The 18,620-nt window shown below is 37.8% G+C and overlaps 1 protein-coding gene across 3 annotated transcripts in view; it reads left to right on the forward strand.

Annotated features, from left to right (window-relative positions):
• The window catches only part of plce1 (phospholipase C, epsilon 1), an 84,410-nt gene that overhangs the window by 33,673 nt on the left and 32,117 nt on the right, over positions 1-18,620 (forward strand). For all 3 annotated transcript variants that reach the window (XM_054598550.1, XM_054598552.1, XM_054598551.1), the window contains 2 exons: positions 6,557-6,693; positions 7,338-7,480. In XM_054598550.1, the coding sequence (XP_054454525.1) occupies positions 6,557-6,693; positions 7,338-7,480 (280 nt within the window). The remainder of the gene's footprint in view (positions 1-6,556; positions 6,694-7,337; positions 7,481-18,620) is intronic.

The following is an 18,620-nucleotide window of genomic DNA, read 5'->3' on the forward strand; positions in this document are numbered from 1 at the left end:
CCCACAGTCCATGAAGGATTTTAGGAATATTGGGGCTCAGACCTTAATCTTTCAGTGATTTACAGTACTTCAAGAATGAAGCAGTGGAGAGGTTCAGAGTGGAGTTTTATTGAGAACATATTGCTCTGCCAAAATCATTTTACGCCAGGCAGACACGTTGTTTTGTGACATTGCAACGTTAAGATTACACAATTGATTTATTTTAATTATTAGCCTAGTTTTTGCTTTCTAAGGCTGAATTATTAGATAAAAAAAGAATATTGTTTACAAGGTCTGTCTTGTCACCTTTTCTCCCTTATTTTTAATGTTTCTCAATTCTGTGAACATTTCAATAAAGCAAAAAGGTGATTCAAAAGTAAAATAGAGTAGAGTAAATGGTACGGACAATATGAAAATTTGATCCCACGATTCTCCTGGCAAAAAACAATCGTGATTCACGATATTATCCCGATTATCATCAAAACTGGCTTGAAACTTTTAAAACATACTAGTCACTTTACGTTTTGTTAAAGGTGCTACATTTGAAATTCAGAGCATTAAATAGCAGCAAACATTTTTAATGTAAAGATGTATCGTGGAGTAATAGTAAGTCACACAAGTTTAAATAAAAGATACATGAAAAAAGATAAGCAACATTGTGTGACTCTGTTCTGACACGTTAAAAGCTTGACAGGTTTTTCAAGTTACATAGTTTAATCCCTATGGCGGCCTTATTTAGTTTGTTTGCTGTTGGATGTTATTTGAAGAGGATTTATGAATTGCTTTTACTTTTAAAAGAAAACATACCTCACCTCCATGTGGCCTTGCTCTTAAGAAATATGACCATAAATCTTTGGCTGCTATTATTTACTATTAAGAAAGTGAGAGTGAGATTTCATGAGGAAATGATGCCACATCCTGCTTTTTCATGTTGCTCAGAACCCTGTTTTATATATTCTGTTGCATCAGTCTTCAGGTGATTTTAGCTTCATGGGTCAGGGTCATGGAATGAGGTACATTTCTAAGAGTTTTGTTCAAGCCAAACCACTTGAATATTGTACCTTCTGACTAAGAAAATGTACCCAAGTATAATAAATTAACTTTTTTAACACCGACAATAACCAAAATACACTGATCGTTGGCAACTTGCGCAGTGAAGAAAGGGTTACGGCTGACGTCCCGTACGTTGACCTCAGCTCTGAGTCCACAGACCAGAATAACAGAGTTCTTTTAACACTGACCCCCCGCTGACCTCGGCTGACCTCTGCTAACCTCGACCCTCCATGATGCTTCTAAATGTAGAATTCAGTCTAAATGATGTATTTCTATTCCTTGAATGTCAGCTTCGTGGGAGAGTATGAGGGGGATGGCAGGGTACTAATGCAGTGATTTGCCTAATCCCATGTGAGTTCTCGAGTGTGTTATTGCCTGATATTTTAACCAAATTAAGGTTTGTGTCCTTGTGTGTGTTTTTCTGTGTGCATGCATGTGCAATAGTGGGAGAAAAATTGAACTGCACAGACAGGCACTCACACTAGATTGCAGCATTTCACAGACAGCTGGGCTGCATTGTATTGGGGGATATTTGCCTTGGAGTACTGGACAATGTTCAGATGGTTGAAGAGGAGCGTGCATGTGGCTGAGAGACGATGTCAGCCGGGGAGTATGTGAGCGTGTGCGCCGGGCCGGGGGACATCAAAGTACAGAGGTCGAGGTGTGGGTGGCTGGATTTCAGGGAGACGGCATCGGCCTTTCCAGCGTACTGCACGCTCATTCATACTGTATGTGTCTGGTATGATATACATAACGGCACGGGCATGAGTCAGAGTGTGATTGCATGTCTGGATTTTAGCATGCGTGTGTGTGTGTGTGTGTGTGTGTGTGCGTGTGTGCATTCCAGCTCAAAGTTCAGTAGATCTGTGTGGTGCCCCGCAGTGCCCCCTGCTAATCCTTTCCCAGAATGGCTGTTGCCGGGCAGAGGAATTACCTCACAGGGCGCTAATGGGACTTTGTGGCAAACTCATCCATAACTGTAAATTGCGTGGATTGACTGTCAGTTATATAAAAGTCGAAGGTTGTATGTATTTTGGTATTGTGTGTCTTTAAATTATTGTTTTTAAATTTATGAATGTCCTTTGGATCCAATATCACAGGTTCGATCCCCATCCTTGAGAAACACAAACTCTGAGCTTTTCAGGCTCAACAAGCTTCAAAATAGCACGATGCCATTTTACTGTGCCTAAACTGTACAAACAAATTCTCCGTCAAATTAAAAGGAAGAATTATAAAAAGTAAGAAAAATCTGTTTAGAGTTACAATAGTTTGCAAAAAAAATAAATCTTTATTGCATGTACACTTTACTGTATTTGCAATATGGGCAATATGTGCTTTTCATTACAATTACAATTTCTATGCACCACTTTAACACAATAATTGTTGTTACAAGAATGATTTGCATAACAGACTTTGAACTTTTTTCGAACTTTATGGTACGTCATTTAGAAAGAGGAGTGATATTTTGGAAGTTACCCTTACTTATTGTAAGTGGAGCTCCATCAGTGCAGCTGCCTCTAGCATTTATAAGTTACCTTCATTGAGCTTAATCCACTGGCATTTCCTGTACACACACACACAAACACACACACACACACACACACACAAACACAGAGTGGAATATGAGAAACAGAGCTGTATGAGTGTCAGTTCACTCGTATAGCTATAGTTCTGCTCACTGGCTAAATGTTAAGATTAGTATTACTGTAAGTTACTAGGAAGAGCATCACAATGGATATATTGGTGTTGGACGACCTTTACTTATGTAATTGAGCTGAAATGTAATTATTGGCTCCATGCCTGATGAGACTGTGGCCACATTAAACAAAACAGTGCTCTTTGTCCTTTTGCCTGCTTACCTACATTAAAAATGTCTATTTTTTTATACTGAGATGAAAAAAGCATTAGTAAAAATGGACAATTTGGTTGATTTATTAAATTATTTCCCCATAATGGATGTTAAAACCAGTTAATAGCTTGCTCACTCCCCCACTAACTCCTTCACACCTTGACTCTCTCCCTTGTGCCTCTCATCTTAATTCAGTGTACATTTCCACTCTGTGCTTGTTATTTATGGATTCACTTGTCTTGGGACATCTGTGAAACCTGAGAAGAGAAACTTGTTATTCATAAACGGTCTGAAACATCTCGCTCTTTGTAATGTGAAGATAACTTTTACCAGATTTGTTTATGTGCATGTATACACATGCTACTGTGATTTTGAAAGGAAGTCGGTCTGTGTGTCTGTGTGTTTTTGTGGAGTTTGAAGATGAGACTGCTTGTTTGTGTGTGGTGAGTGTGAAGACAGCTGCTTTGTGTCCATCAAAAGCAGCACCACATTCCCTCCAGTGTCCTTTGAAGTCAGGCTGTCTTACACACTTAGACACACACACACACACACACTTACAAACAGCTTTTTCTGCTTCATTAGTCATATCTTACTTACTCTTGGTCCCTGTGTTAAAGTAGATTTAGCATTTAAAGTCAGAGAAAAGAATGTCCGGAGAAAATGTTTTCTTGTCAAGAAAGAGAAGGTATCCCAGGACAGGTAACTGACTTTAACAGGGTAAAGTAAGTACATTTTTTAGATAAACATAAAATGAAACTTGCCCCGTTTAGTAAAGGAATTTTAGTAGTTTAATTTGTCTGTAAATACACTAATGTAGCCCAGTTTACACCAGATACACTAAATGGGTGGTGTTTTTCTGCCTGAAAGAGCTATTAGGTAAATGATAAATTGTTTATTTGTTTCTTAAAGGTGTTCATGCTTTTGTTGACACAGTAATAAAAATCCAAAGGGAAAAGTTCCTTACTTTGTTATTAGTGGTCACAATAAATCATATTTTAAAATATTTTAAACCAGTACAAAATGTCAACTGCAGTTTAATGATAATTTCATTTATCACAAGAAGTATCAGCACATTTCCTTTTTCATCATTGCATTCATTAATAAAGACATAACATATGAAAATCTCCACTTTTTACGTTGTTCAAAATCGTATGGCCATATTAAAAGGTAGAAATATAGGAATATTTGTTAAATAATAAACAGATATAAAAATCATTAAATACAGAAATAATAAACCTAAGTATGTAGATAATTAAATCATTAGGGTCTAACACTGGTAGAATATCAAGAAAAGGGGCTCAGATACTCTCAAAGTTGTGTTTTTCCCCCTGAGTTCTATAGGATACCAGTTCACTGATCCAGTGGTTCTTCACTGGGGAGTTTTCAGATTTCCAGTTTTTAAGTATGAACTTTTTGGCTGCATTGTTTCCAAGTGGGATACAAACCTTCTTACTTATGATGACTCATGTTAAGTGAGCTGAAATCACCCGGTAACCAAACTTTACGATCAACATCAGTAAGAGATATCAAGATTTCAGAAATTGCTGTGATTCTACTTCTTTCTCTCCACTACTTCTAAGCTTGTTCAGTCTACAAGGAGGATAATATGTTCTGTATCAAGCAACCGGATTTCCAATGGCAATGCTATCTCAGGGAATAATCATTATGATTCAGTGTAATTATCTTATTACATTTTTTTGGGCTCTATTGAACCTTGATCTAGACAGTGGTCCTCTATAGCTGCCATTAAAGTGTTTAACTGTCAAAACTGCAGGCATTAACCATGACAGCTTTGAGAGAGACAGACGTTACTTAGGACACTAATAAGATATATTGTAATTTTTGGCTCAGGTTAAGTGGAGTAGTGTTTTGGAAACACGAATACAAAGTCCATATTAGCTGTTTTTAAAGGCTGTTTACAGTCACTTAGTAATTTCCATTGATATTTTATGTCGCTTTCATACTCAGTACTGAAATATTTAGGCAATGTAAGATTACAGAAACTAATCTACCCTTAAGTCTTTTGGGTTTTACTTGTTTATAGTAACGGGAAAACAGCCTTTATTAGCTGAGAACCTGAACCATCTAAATGCAGGGTAAATAACAGAGGCGTGAGTACAGGCCAAGTCTGCCTTTTGCTCTAAAGTCTGTATTACACGTGGAAAAATACACTGTTAATGTAGCAGACTGTATGTCTGTTCAGTGGACATACACAGTCTCTAGATGCTGATTGAAAATTGACAAAGAGGGAAATCAGAGACGCTAAATGTGTTTGATCACAGTTTATTTAAATTCATAAAGTTTTTTTTTTAAAGTTTCAGCTTTGAGTTCTAGGCTTGTTGCTAGAATGCAGGTCAATACAGTACATCTCACATAATTGGCTTGTTACAGAGAGAGAAGGAGTGTGTGTGTATGTATGTGTGTGTGTGTGTGTGTGTGTGTATGTGTGTGTGTGTGTGTGTGTGTTTGTGTTTGTGTTGGTTCCCTCTTGCTGGCTCTCACTCTCTAAACGTGCAGGCTGGTATGTCTCCTTTCCCTCGGGATGGCCCTGATCTGACAACAGCAAGGCCTACACCCCATGCAGGAAACCCATCCCCACTGAGACAGTGGGGCCATGTACCGAGTGTGTGTGTGTGTGTGTGTGTGCATATGCGTGTGCATGTTATGCCACGCTGCTGCCAGTGCTTAATACAAACAGGACATATTTTAAAGAGTGAATTTAATTCTGAGAATGTACACCATGATCCTGGGGGGCGGCGTCCTTCACCTACCTTCTGCTTGGCACTCGTATGAAGCAGTGCTTATTGAAAGTTATGCCCAAGCTATATTTTGGCTCTGGTATCATTTTTCTCATTAAACCTTTATTGCGTTCATCCCGCCACTTTGTCAACAGTATCGATTTTATCCAGTTTTGTAACATCCACCCCTTGCTGAAGGCATAAGTGCCCACTTAAAGTGCCACAAAATGTTGCCGTAATGGCTTTTCTCTGAAATTTGTGCCAAAAGAGCTCGTCTGCAGGTTCGATCAAGGACAAAGTGCAAGTCAATCCTTTTGGATACGCGTTTCCTTTTATGTCAAATGGATTTTGTTCTGAGAAGAGAGTGAACTCAAGGAGGAGGCAGCATTTCTTTAAGGTCAAAATGTTCGTCTATTCTTTCTTTCTTACCTCCAAACTTCTTTTTCTGCATCTCCCCATTATTCTCCCTCTATATATACCTGCCTACATATTAGTCTGTCTCACTCTGGTGCTTTCTGGTCTAGATCCTTCCCACCTTTTTACTTTCTTTTCTATCTGTTATGTGCCTCAGCGGTATTCCTCTCTATTAATTATTTCTTTTCACGCCTTGATTTCTGTTCTGCCGAGAGGAAATTGCTTCCTGTAATGACCACAGCGGAGGAGCTGATGACCATGAGCACTGATTCAGATGTTGCATAACAGTCTGAAAGGTGAAAAACACAAACAGATGAGGTGAATTTTGCCGGAAAGCTTTTGAATCACTATTTCGTCGGAGTTATTCTGTTGACGTACACGATCTGAGGTTGATAAAGCAGAACCGCCCTTCACCGCTTTATACAGTATTAGCTGGTTTTACTGAAACTGTGGACAATAAATTAATATCTTCCGTTTCTAGAGAGTAAGTAAGTGACCCATTTGTCAATGATTCCCTTCACAGGTTAACAACTATGTGCCGGACAGAGAGGAGCTCAACCTGATTCATCCGGCCAAACAGCTCCTTCTGTCCTGCCCTGGCCCGGTGGATCTCAGGGAGTCTCGCTGGTCCCGGTGTTGTCATCCCTCTCATCCTCCTAGGTTTGTACATTTTTTTTGTCTAATATAGTTTTCTGAATGTTCACTAAGTTTTGGTTAATAATGTAATGAAAAGATTGGCGTCCTGTAGATGCTGTCATTTTGTTTGTAACATTAAGATAAATCAAAAGAACACACTGTAGGATTTAGGGGAATTTATTGACAGAAAGGGAATAAAGTTAACAAACCAAGCAATTTCAGAAAATTGTGATGGGCATTTGTCATTATTTTCTTACACATTACTAACCAATTAATTGATTAAATGAGAAAATAGATATCAGGTTAATTGACTATAAAAAACATTAGTTGCAGCCTGACTTGAGACTTTAATCTATGTGGTCAATTAATCAGATGGCTAAAGTTGTTGCATGTATTTTTTACTAGACTGCACCAATGATGAAGATTAAGATTTCTTTTATGAATTTGATAATTGGCAACAGGACAAATATAATAATATATGAATTTCTCAAACCACAAAAGTCAGTGTTAATCTTTCTGTAGAATATTAAAGGAACTTTAATTCTAGTTGTAGATAAAAGACAATCAGCTGTAACATTGGGTATGACAGTATATGTTCAGATCAGAATCACAGATAAACTTTACTGTGTTATTTATTTCTCGTTTCCATTTCATCTTATTTATTTTAGGTTTTATCGTGCTTGTGGTCAGAGGACGTCGGTGTGTTCCCTGCTGACCGGAGCCCTACTAGAGGCCACAGCAGCTCTCGGGGCCCGCTCTGCTCTGCCCTACCCTTTGCCCCCGGGCCCCAACAGCCACGCCGTGCTGAAAGGTGAGCTTTAAATTAAAGTGTGGCTGTGGGAATAGAAAATGTTTTGTTTATTTGTAGGGTTTGATTGTACTGCATTCTAGGCAACTTTTTATTGCCTAGAATGCAGTATTGTTGTCTCTTTGTAATTAATGACAGGAGAAGCAGAGCTTCTGTATCTGTTTGATTCTGGGAAGGAAAAGTTCTCATTATTCCCCTGTGGTCTATGGCTCCACTCTTTTCTCTTCCTCGCTGCTCTTTTCCCACATTGTTCCTTATCCACAGCAGTTTTTGGGTCGGCAGAAGCACGTCTAAGGTTGATCCCAGTGGTTGCCCTTTCCTTCTTACTTTTCCTTTTATTTCCTTTGCTGTCCTTTCTCCCTCCTCATAGCACCCTGTTTCTCATTCTCCACTCCGTTCTCCAATTTAGCCACACATGCACACACAATGCTGAAGTGGGTTAAGATGTACAGGAAGAAGAAAAGGTTTCCTCACATCACAAGGTCCACAAAACAATGATGCACACACGCACAAGGTTGTTTCTTAACATCTGAAAAGAGGTTATGTCCTTCCTGCTGCTGTCAGGCTGCACAACCAGCTCTGCTCCCAGCAGACCACATGACAATAAAAACACTGTGCAATAATAGTTAAAATAGTTTTTTTCTGTCTGTAAATATTATATTTCAGTTATTGTTTATTATTATTTTTTTTTCATTTTTTTATTTTTATCTTGTCTTTCTTTACTATGTCTCTTGTGTGCACTTTAACTCTATGCTGCTGTAAGCCTGCAAATTTCCCCGCTGCGGGACTAATAAAGGATTATCTTATCTTATCTTATCTTATCTTATCTTATCTTATCTTATCTTATATGCACTTCAAACATGCTTGCGCTGCTCCTCTGAAAAGCTCAGGAGTGATATTTAGAGTTCAATTGGATGTTTAATGCAACAAGTACACCGGAAAATGATGTACCTGCTTTTCATTGTAATTAAACCAAATGGTAGCAGCTACCCCTGTTCCCAAAATGCCTTGAGAAAGACACTAAAATGTCGGTTGTAATACTTAAATGAGACAAGAAAATAAACAAATTCCCATCATGCATATAGTATATCCTCTTTGTTTCTATCTCTTCTCCTTTTCTTTCTACTCCCCACATGACTTCATCTTCCAACCAGCCAGTTGCTCAGCTGTCTGTCCACCTTCCCTACAATGATGTTACGTATGACATAAATGTAAGTTGATCCTGACATTAATTTCCATTGGCTTTGCTCCAGGGGACAGGCTGTCTCTCACAAGATCAAGGAGACGCATGCACACACACATATACACACACATATACACACACACAAACATGAATCTTAGTATCTGTTTCTCTGTGACTTGCTAGTAATCATGTTAATAACATGACTTGATTTTTTTGTCAGACAAGTTTTTGGAGGGAAAAATCATTCTCACACACACACACACACACACACACACACACACACACACACACACACACACACACACACACACACACACACACACACACACACACGTACACACTTATACAGCACATATCTTTAACATGACAGCATGTTATGTTCTAATGCGTGTTGCAGGAAACAGAATAGAACCAGACACGCGCACGCATAGCAGCTTAGAAGTCTTGGCAGGAATAGGATTTCTTAGGAACACACACACACACACACACACACACACACACACACACACACACACACACACACACACACACACACACACACACACACACACACACACCCCAAAGACTCTCTGTCTAACTATCTCCTTCTCTCTAACCCAGTACCAAAGCTAACCAGATATTGCTCATGAGCATTACCTCAGAGAAAACTCACAGACACATTGTTGTGTTTTAAAAAAAGTTTCCTGATCTGCCTTACACACACATGGAAACGTTCTGTTTGGCTGTGACATTTGAATGATTTGACATTTACTGTACCAGACAAACAGAGAGATAAACTTGAGTTTTGCTTTTTAAAAAGTTTCCATTCACTTGTTGACTGCAGTGCTATAAGCTTGAAAATAATCAAACAAAAGAGTGGCTTAAGAAAAAACAAGTTTTCTTTTTTTTTGTTATTGCAAGAAATAAGTACTCAAAATGATTTTAAGATGAGGCATGTTTTTTTTCAAAAGACATTCTTTGCAAGGTGAAAGTAAATATCAGATGTAAACAAAGACAATTTATTATCCTCAAGCTTTTTGGAAGGTCTGACTTGAGAAAAATTTCGAAATGACTTATGTAGTTATTGCCTGTTTACCATTTATGGTATTGTTCCTCTTTTTTGTGTTTCAACATAACCTGCTCTTATTCTCTCATACGTAAGTAAGTAAAAAACGTATTTCTTAATCTAACTTGTGTATTTGATTGTAGCAGAGCATAAACCCCTTAAAACTTTTCAGTTCAAATATGTGTAAATGGTAAATGGACTACGCTTATATAAAGCTTTACTATCTTAACAGAAAAAGCCCTTGTGTTTGGTGATTGAGTGTTCAATCTTGGAACCAGCATGTTCCTTTTGCTTGTTGAACAAAAATATCTATTATGCCTTTTCATGTCAGGCTTTTCAGTTGTTACCAACCTGTGCTAGCTTTTCATACAGAAACTGGTTATTACATTACATTTTACATTACAGTCATTTAGCAGACGCTTTTATCCAAAGCGACTTACAGGAAGTGTATTCAACATAGGTATTCAAGAGAACTACTAGTCACTAGAAGTCATAAGTGCATCTCCTTTCTTTAAACAAGCATCTTAAAGCATAAACCAGAGCAAAAGTATAGTGCAGAGGTGCAGTTATGAATATAAACCAAAAATTGAATGGTTTAAAATAGACATGGTGCTCTAGAAACATAATGTGCCACCACTGTCAACTGCCTCTGGATATCAAAGTGATTTTTTTTCATTATTCCCTCTGATGAGGGTTACCTTTATTTCATCAGTGTAGAAAAGCTTTTGTGTTCTCTCTCCATACATTTCCTCTCCTTACTTCTTTTTGCCTTCATCCTCTTCCTGAAAATGCACCTGCTACAAAGGAAAAAATAGGAATGAAACCTACATATTTTTATGTATACTGGTGGAAATTGCATATCAGAGGTAAAAGTTCAGGTGGATTTTTATGTTGAAGTCATAGTATTGATAGATGACTGTGTTTATGTCAGCAGTCATTTGTTCGAGCAGGTGTTATGTTTGACAAATGCTGGATATTCTTGACAGTATATCATTTTTGATAATAAAACATAGTTTCAATTGACATTTTTAGTGACTGTGTACTGGATATTCTTTAATGAAGTCATGCATTTATGAATTATGGATCTCGTTATGACACACTAAGACACAACTAAGAGATATTTAGGTTGTGATTTCGAGAAAACATCAACATTTTTGTTTAACTTTGAGTATATCAGTGTATTATGTGTACATTTATTCCTGTTTCTATCCTATCCTGTACAAATAAGGTATTTATTACAGATTCAGTAAAGTGGCAGCAAAACTGGGGCTTAAAGTACAACTTAACAAATGTGTGCCTCTGGCCCAAATGCTTTCAAGGATTACCAGGATAACCGCCTGGCCAACCTTGGTGTATTCTTAGAGTTTTACTGTGAGTGGTGAAAGGTGGAATGTTTTTCTAGACCTCCTCCACTGAAATGATCTTAAAGTATTTAGCTGGTTCTTCTGATGTATGTGGATGACTTATGTCTTTCTGTAGCATAGCAGTCATTTGTTTTTAGTGGCGGGTCAGCGATGATTTGGCACATATCTGGGTCAGTCGACAGGCTTTTGTTGTGAGGGTATAATATTGACACCTGGGTCAACTGGGTGAGACAAGGGTAAGGTCAAGGTTGTTTGTTTGTGTGCTGCTTGAAAGCATGTGTAGAGATACAGAGAAATAGAGTGGACATAAATCACTGCTTTATATGACAGTAAGTAGGAGCAGTTGTTTTTGTTTCATGGCCTGGGCATGTCCATAATGTGAAACGTGATAGTTTGACTGTACATATCCATTGATTGGATTATTTAATGTCACTACTGTGACTTCCGTATGGATTTATATTGTAGGAGCGAATACGCGTTTGAATAACCACAGTCTTAAGAATAAAGTAATGTAGCTCACCACTTATTGAGTTCAGCTCGGTGCAGTTGCTTAAAACCAAGAAGAAACTAAAGCCGAATCAAACAGTCAATGAGTTGATTGACTGAAAAATAATCAACAATTTTAACATTTTTCAAGCAGTACATAATGTTTAAATCTTCTCAAATGGGAGGATATGCTGCCATTTTGGTAGACGTCACTTTGGGCTCTGCTTGCAAGGCTAGCTGAAAAAATAGGCAGATTAGTCGAAAATGAAAACGATGGTGTGTGGCAGCCCTGGAAGAAACTTAAACATCGTATTCATTCAAGTAACGATCAGATCTTGAAGTATTTATCTGAGAAACAACTAAGAGGTGAAAGATGGGATAAGCATAGAATCACCAGTGACAAAATGACGAGACAAAGAGACAATTTATTAAAAAAAAATGCTAACAGATTTGCGTAAGAAATAAAAAATGAAGAAGCCGAAAGCCACAAAAAAACAAACTAACAAAACAATTACAACTTGGTAAAATACAATTTAAAAACTACTATGTCAGCACAGCTGTTATATATAAGGTGATCCTATAGGTTTTTGGAGTATTTGTCAATCTTCAACTTCATTTTGGTATTTAATAGCTGTGCCTTCATCTCCTGTTGCCCCCGTTACTGTCAAAGCATACACAGTTGTAGTTATTTAAGTACAAAGAAAAGCTCTACGGAAGACCACTGGGATTGAGTGATATTCATGTGAGCTGTAAATGGGAGTGGTTAAAGTGCTTTTCTTGACCTCGTTTCCTTTACAGCACAATTTACTGCACTGCTAAAAAGGAAGTGGGCTGCTCAGTAATAGGCTGCCATCCTTCTAGCTCGTTTTTTCTTTCTTTTTGTGTCTTCCTTTCAGTCGACATTGTACATTGTGTTGCCTGTCAGCATTAACAGCATATGTGGTGGGGATTCATGCTGGTGAGAAGTCTCAAGGATTTCAAAAGCACATATTGTTTGGCCGTTATTGCAAAAAAAAAAAAAAAAAACTCAAAACTTTTCAGTATATATTTCACAAATATACCATATTTGTGCATTAGCTCCGGTAATTTCAAAGTTAATATTTTGACCAAAGTTACAGGTACTGTGTCCAATAACAGCATGATGTGTATGCAGTTGGAGGGACTGTTGCACTCCTTATAACACACAGGCTGCACATTTACTGTCCTCAAGCGGAGGGTGGGCATTACGCTTCTGTGATAACTCTGTGGGTCGGGTTGTTATCGCAGTGCAGAGCGCCGGCTAAAGCTAGCCAGTGGGACTCAGATGCAAAAAAAAAAATCAAATGAGATAAGACCGGCTACTTAAACAAAGCAAAGAGAAATGTGGATTACAACACACAGAGAAAGAGATTACTTCATTCTCTGTTCAGGAAGTCATTACTCCACTATATCTTTAAATTGCAGCTATATTAATTTGCTGTATTTGGAATTTAGCAACTTTTGCATTTAGCATCAGAATTTTAAGCTCATCCAGTTTCTCAAAGGCCAAAGTGTTGTACTCAAATTACTTGTTTCATTTTGTCAAAAATTGCCAATTTATATGTATCATTATAATTCTATCTATAAAATGAATTGACCAATTATTTTCGCACTTATACATTAACTGAATAAAGTTGTTAAAGACTCATTAATATATAGCATGTAAACACATCAGTAACCATCAGCACTTTACTGTGACTTTACTTGCTGCATATTGGGAATCTTGTTTTCAAAAACTACACAATTTACAACATTTCCCATTTTATTATTAATGCGTAAAAGTCAAGATGAGAGACGGAGAGGGGAAGATGTTTTTTGGACCCACCGTTATCCGATATTGCTTCTATATTCTGTCCATATGAGCGTGTGAATTATGACAGTGTGTGCTCCTGCGGTGGGATGGTCTGGCTGGTCTAACTCTAGCGCATGGCTGTGAACTATGTATGGTGTCAGTGAAAAGTGGGAGGGAGAAAGAGAGAGAGAGAGAGAGAGAGAGAGAGAGAGAGAAAAGTGAATGTGGTCAGGAGAGAGAGCAAGGACTGTTTACTGACGAGGGAAGGGAGAGAAGAAGTGAGTGAAAAAGAGCAATAGACAAAGATACAGCGTGAGTTGGAGAGAGAGCGCAAGTAAGAAATGGAGTGAGAGAGAGAGAGAGAGAGAGAGAGAGAGAGCAGCTGCAGGAGAGACGGTACTGACGGCTCAAATGTGGACAAGTGTACTTCGGTCGCCTCAGCACTCAACTGTCAGTGGTGAAGCAGAGCGGCCGGCTGTGTCTAGCAACCATGAAGCACTCTAACAGAACGGACTACAAGCTGATCAGTGAGTAGAGGAAATGTGAGTTATGACAGAATGGATGCCGGAGTCTTCACACAGCTGAGAGAAAGTGTAACACTGACTGAGGGACACACACATGAAATAGGTCTGTGGGTGTACAGTGCGTTTTTTTAAATGTAGTGTCTTTATGTACATGTTAATTGGAAGCCGATGTGGGTTGTCTAGTGTGGTCAGCTGTCATGCATATGAGATATCAAAGGGGAAATAATGAATGTAACAGGAGTACTTGAACCATTTGTTTACATGCTAATCAGGGGATCTGATTATGAGGGAAACTAATTTGCTCAGCTGGTTGTTTCAAGAAATATACACATTTAGAGAGATAAAAATCCGATTTGATAACGGTGATGATAGGTGTTGATAGCTTCTTACCTAATTCATAAAATGTAATAGTTCGTAATTTTAAAAAACTGCAGAATCCTGCTCTCCTTTTACTTTCCTTGTCTTTTCTGTCTTATTGGTGCCAAATGCAGGCGCACGGTTTCAATGTGCGTCTTAATTGTCCTGGCAGAATCTGTGGTCTTTTATGTTCAAATTGTACCTCAAAGTTCCATTAGTATCCTCCATTAACTCTTTGTTTTCATATGTTTTATATAGGTTTTACTGTCTCAAATGTCAATAGCCAGTTTCCATCCAAATTGTTCTTAAATTTAACCGAATTTCTAGAAAATTGGCAAACTAAATGCAAACATTAAAGTCGCATGCATCGTGTATGTTATCATGTTTGCGCTTGTTTCCTTAGCACTTTTTAATCAATAAGCCAATTTTTCCACCTAATTAAAACATAAAAACTTGTTTTGCAAAATTTCCTGATTTCTTTAACATTTTCAGCATTTCCACTTAGGCTTTTTTATACGCATTGAAAATGTGCAAAAAAAAAAAAGGATGGATTGAAACCTGCTGTTGCTTCCAATCTTGTTAGTCACGTAAGAGTCAACTAGACCAGCATGCTCTGTTGTGATTTGTGTGGTACTGAATTACAAGATTTTATGAATTCAAAGGGATTGCTTTTATCTGGAGTAAACTTCGGGTGGCAGTAACTTTGCAATCCAATGTAAAACTTTGACATTTTGTTTAAATAACTGATGGATCATGCAGCAGTTGGGAAAACGTGTGCGACCTGGTGCAGTGCTAGAGCACCGTGCCCCCTTCATACCAGAAACCTGACACAACGACAGGCAAGAATTTCAGGGTCTCTGGGCAACTTCACACTGAATTGACCCGAAGAACGAATGTCACACGTGGCTATAGATATATTCTGTCTCTGAGGATACAGTAATACACCTTACAGTTAAACGCAAAACCACCACAGTGGCCCATGTGTTGCATCCGATTTGTGTCAAGTCACTTTGAAGTTACACAAAAAACACTTTGGTCTAACTTTATTTTTTTCCTGTGCAAATAGAATGAGCCTCATCCACAGTATAGTTTCACCTGATACCTCGCATATGAAGGGAATAGACAAGAGAACTTCTCAAAATCTTCAAAATTACCTTCGCTTGACTCAATTATGTTACTTATACAATGCTTTAATTTGACCTTTTAGATTCATAACAAGGAGCCTTTTTCCTTAATCTATCCGAACTTCTTATCTACTCCATATATTTTGTCGTAGTCTTGCCCACTATTGAAGAAAGGTTCGAAGAACACTGATGTCGTATTAATGTCTGCATGTGCTTCCCGTGTACACACAGTATACAGATCTGATCAATGAGTCGTAACTGTGTATTCTCATCAGTCAGACGGATCGATGTTTATTGCTTCTGCCGCGGTGTGTATGTGTATTTGGCTGCGTTTGTGTATTATGTGTCCTCACACTATTTATTGTTGTATGTCTGTGTTTGCTGCTGTGTGTGTGAGTTTGTTTGCTACTACTTGTTGAATTTTATCTACAAGTGTGTGTATGAGCTTACTTGTTCAAGTGCACGTGTGTGCGAGCCAGTGTGAACGAGGTAGTACCAGATGTTATTCTACTATTACCTGCATGCTATTTACACTGTCGAATCAAAGCCTTGAAAATATTGTTTTGCCGTGGTCTAAATGGAAACTGCCTGATGCTGCAGTTTGGCTGGAGATTTCACTTATATAATATATGATATTTCAACATATAGAGCAATATAAAGAGCCATTTTAATGTGTATTTTATGAGTAATATTTAACAGACTGAGAAACCAATCAGAATATGCTGTGTACCAGAATTACTCATGTGGTGATGCAACGCTACAGTAGATCAGGTTTCAGATGTTAAAATTGTAGTGTTTGGCAGTTAAATATATTCCACCCAAAACTGGAAAATAAATTAAGATTGTTGATGTTTTGAATAGAAATTTGTTTTTACCTACGTATGTACCTATCTATAGGTTCAAAGGCTAATTTGTTAACGGTCCTTTGACTCAGGCTGTTTGTACTGCACCTGTTTGCGTGCCTTACATACTCCAGTGGGGAAGTTGTCATCAGCTCTAAACGTGTGTGTGTGTGTGTGTCTGTGTGTGTGTGTGTGTGTGTGTGTGGGTCTATGCTCAAGGTTCTTCATCTTTGGTTGGAATAATAACTTGATTTACTGAATGAACACAAAAAAAACTCAAATCAGTGCTGAAAGATTTTTATTTTCTTTCATGTTGATTTTACAGTCATACAGTATTGGCCATGAGTCAGTAATAGGTTGAGTTATGGTTATACAAAACACACAGATACTGGATCTCACTAAGACTCATTTTGCTGTGATTTTGCTGTGAGGGTTCATACGACATGCTAATGTTCATATACAGATTGAATAATTATCAGACATAGCTAATCTTATTAAACAACACACACATATTGGCAATTATCTTAGCTCAAGCATGATTTTATGAATTGGTCCGATGCAATTATTAACTTTAAGTCTAAGTTGTAAATATTTATGTGCATATAATATTTAATGTTTCTTAGAACAAAACTCATGTAGCACTCTAACCCTCTAAACATCAACCAAAATGAACAATAACTGATTCAATGCTGTTTTTGATATATCAACCCCATACACCCACCCACACAGACATACACATACACACACACACATCTTCACACACACACAAACACACACACCTTTATTCCCTGGCTCTCCTAATGGCCTGCTATTTATTAAAAACAGAAATGTCATGAAAGTGTTCAGACAATCTACTTCCTCCACCACCACATTTAGAGAAGGATCCATTACCCACACACGCGCACGCACACACACACACACACACACACACACACACACACACACACACACACACACACACACAAAACAAAAACACACACGCACACATGCACACGCAACACCACACATGATATGAACATATAAGTTACACATTTTATTAAAAAAAAAAAAAAAAAGATAAAAAGGAAAAAAAAAAAAAAGAAATAATAATAATAATATATATGTTTGGATACGTTATAGTTTGGATACACACGCAAGGTTAATTTCAATGAATTACACACCCACAATGTATTTGTATTCAGCGTGCATTACAGATGGGTAAACCTATGGATAAACATCACAGGGAGATCACAATCAATTAGTCCTGGATCTTGTGTTTTCTCAGTCTCACAGCGGGACGGCTGCATGTTCAATATTGCTCATCAGTGTTTCCCAAAACTGTAACGTGTGTCAGGGGCCTTTTTCTCATGGGTCTACGACTGATTCTATTAGAAACACTGATCGCCATCACTGGAATTCAAGATTTCGCTCCATGCAGTCTTCAATGTTTATTTATCACAGCTCTGTGTTGTCGCTACTGATGCTGGACACTTTGTGTGAAGCTTTGCAGGCACAAGTTGAAAAACACATGATAAGGGTCATTGAAAAAAAATTCTAATACATTTGTTTATCTACTGATTATATTTTGGGAGCAATCGTTTGGACACAAAACCTTTGTTTTTGGGAATGTAGGCTTTTGGCAATTTTCAGGATGAATATTTACAAAACTATGGACCACAGTTGTTTCCTTTAATTTTTTCTGTTTTTTGTATCAGCACACTTTTCTTTTAAATAATTCATTAGAATCTCTTGAGACCTTTTTGTCACTCCCTTGTCTGACAGCTTTGTCTTCCGGTGTGTTTCCTCGTTTAAAGGATGAATAAATGAATGATTGAGGCCTCTGCGTGGTCATGAAATTCAAATCACTTATTTGAGGGTGTCTCTATTTCCACTTATCATGTGAAAACAGGTCTGGGCCAGAGATAAGGAGATATTGCTCATAATCTTTTGGAAAGCCAAACAGCAAAGACAACCGTCTGTAGTCTCAGGACAGCTGGCTCTCTGAAACACTTTTCCCTTTTTTTCAGTTGTAAAATTCTATTTCTCTCTCTGTTTAATTCAATGCAAATATGTCTATGAAAAATGTGTCTGGACGATAAATGAACCATCATTCATGACCTGAAGTCTGTCTCTGTGTAGGCCATTTAAAGGATTTGGTGGATTATGCTGTCTCTAACTGTTATAGATAGCTCACACCTGCTACATAGAGTAAACTACAAAACGTCCACTTATTCAACTAATCCCTTCCTTCCTCTCTGTCTTATCTCTATCAACCTCTGCTCCCGTGTCTTTTCTTTTCTCATTTACTGTCTTGGTTTCTCTATCTTCCTTTTTACTGATCTTTTCTCTCTCCAGACGACCTCCAGTTATTCCAAGTTTATTATATTTATTTTAATCTTTCCTTTCTCTCGTCTCTTTGTTTTTAACTG

Source organism: Anoplopoma fimbria, chromosome 5, assembly GCF_027596085.1.
Source record: "Anoplopoma fimbria isolate UVic2021 breed Golden Eagle Sablefish chromosome 5, Afim_UVic_2022, whole genome shotgun sequence".
Taxonomy (NCBI): domain Eukaryota; kingdom Metazoa; phylum Chordata; class Actinopteri; order Perciformes; family Anoplopomatidae; genus Anoplopoma; species Anoplopoma fimbria.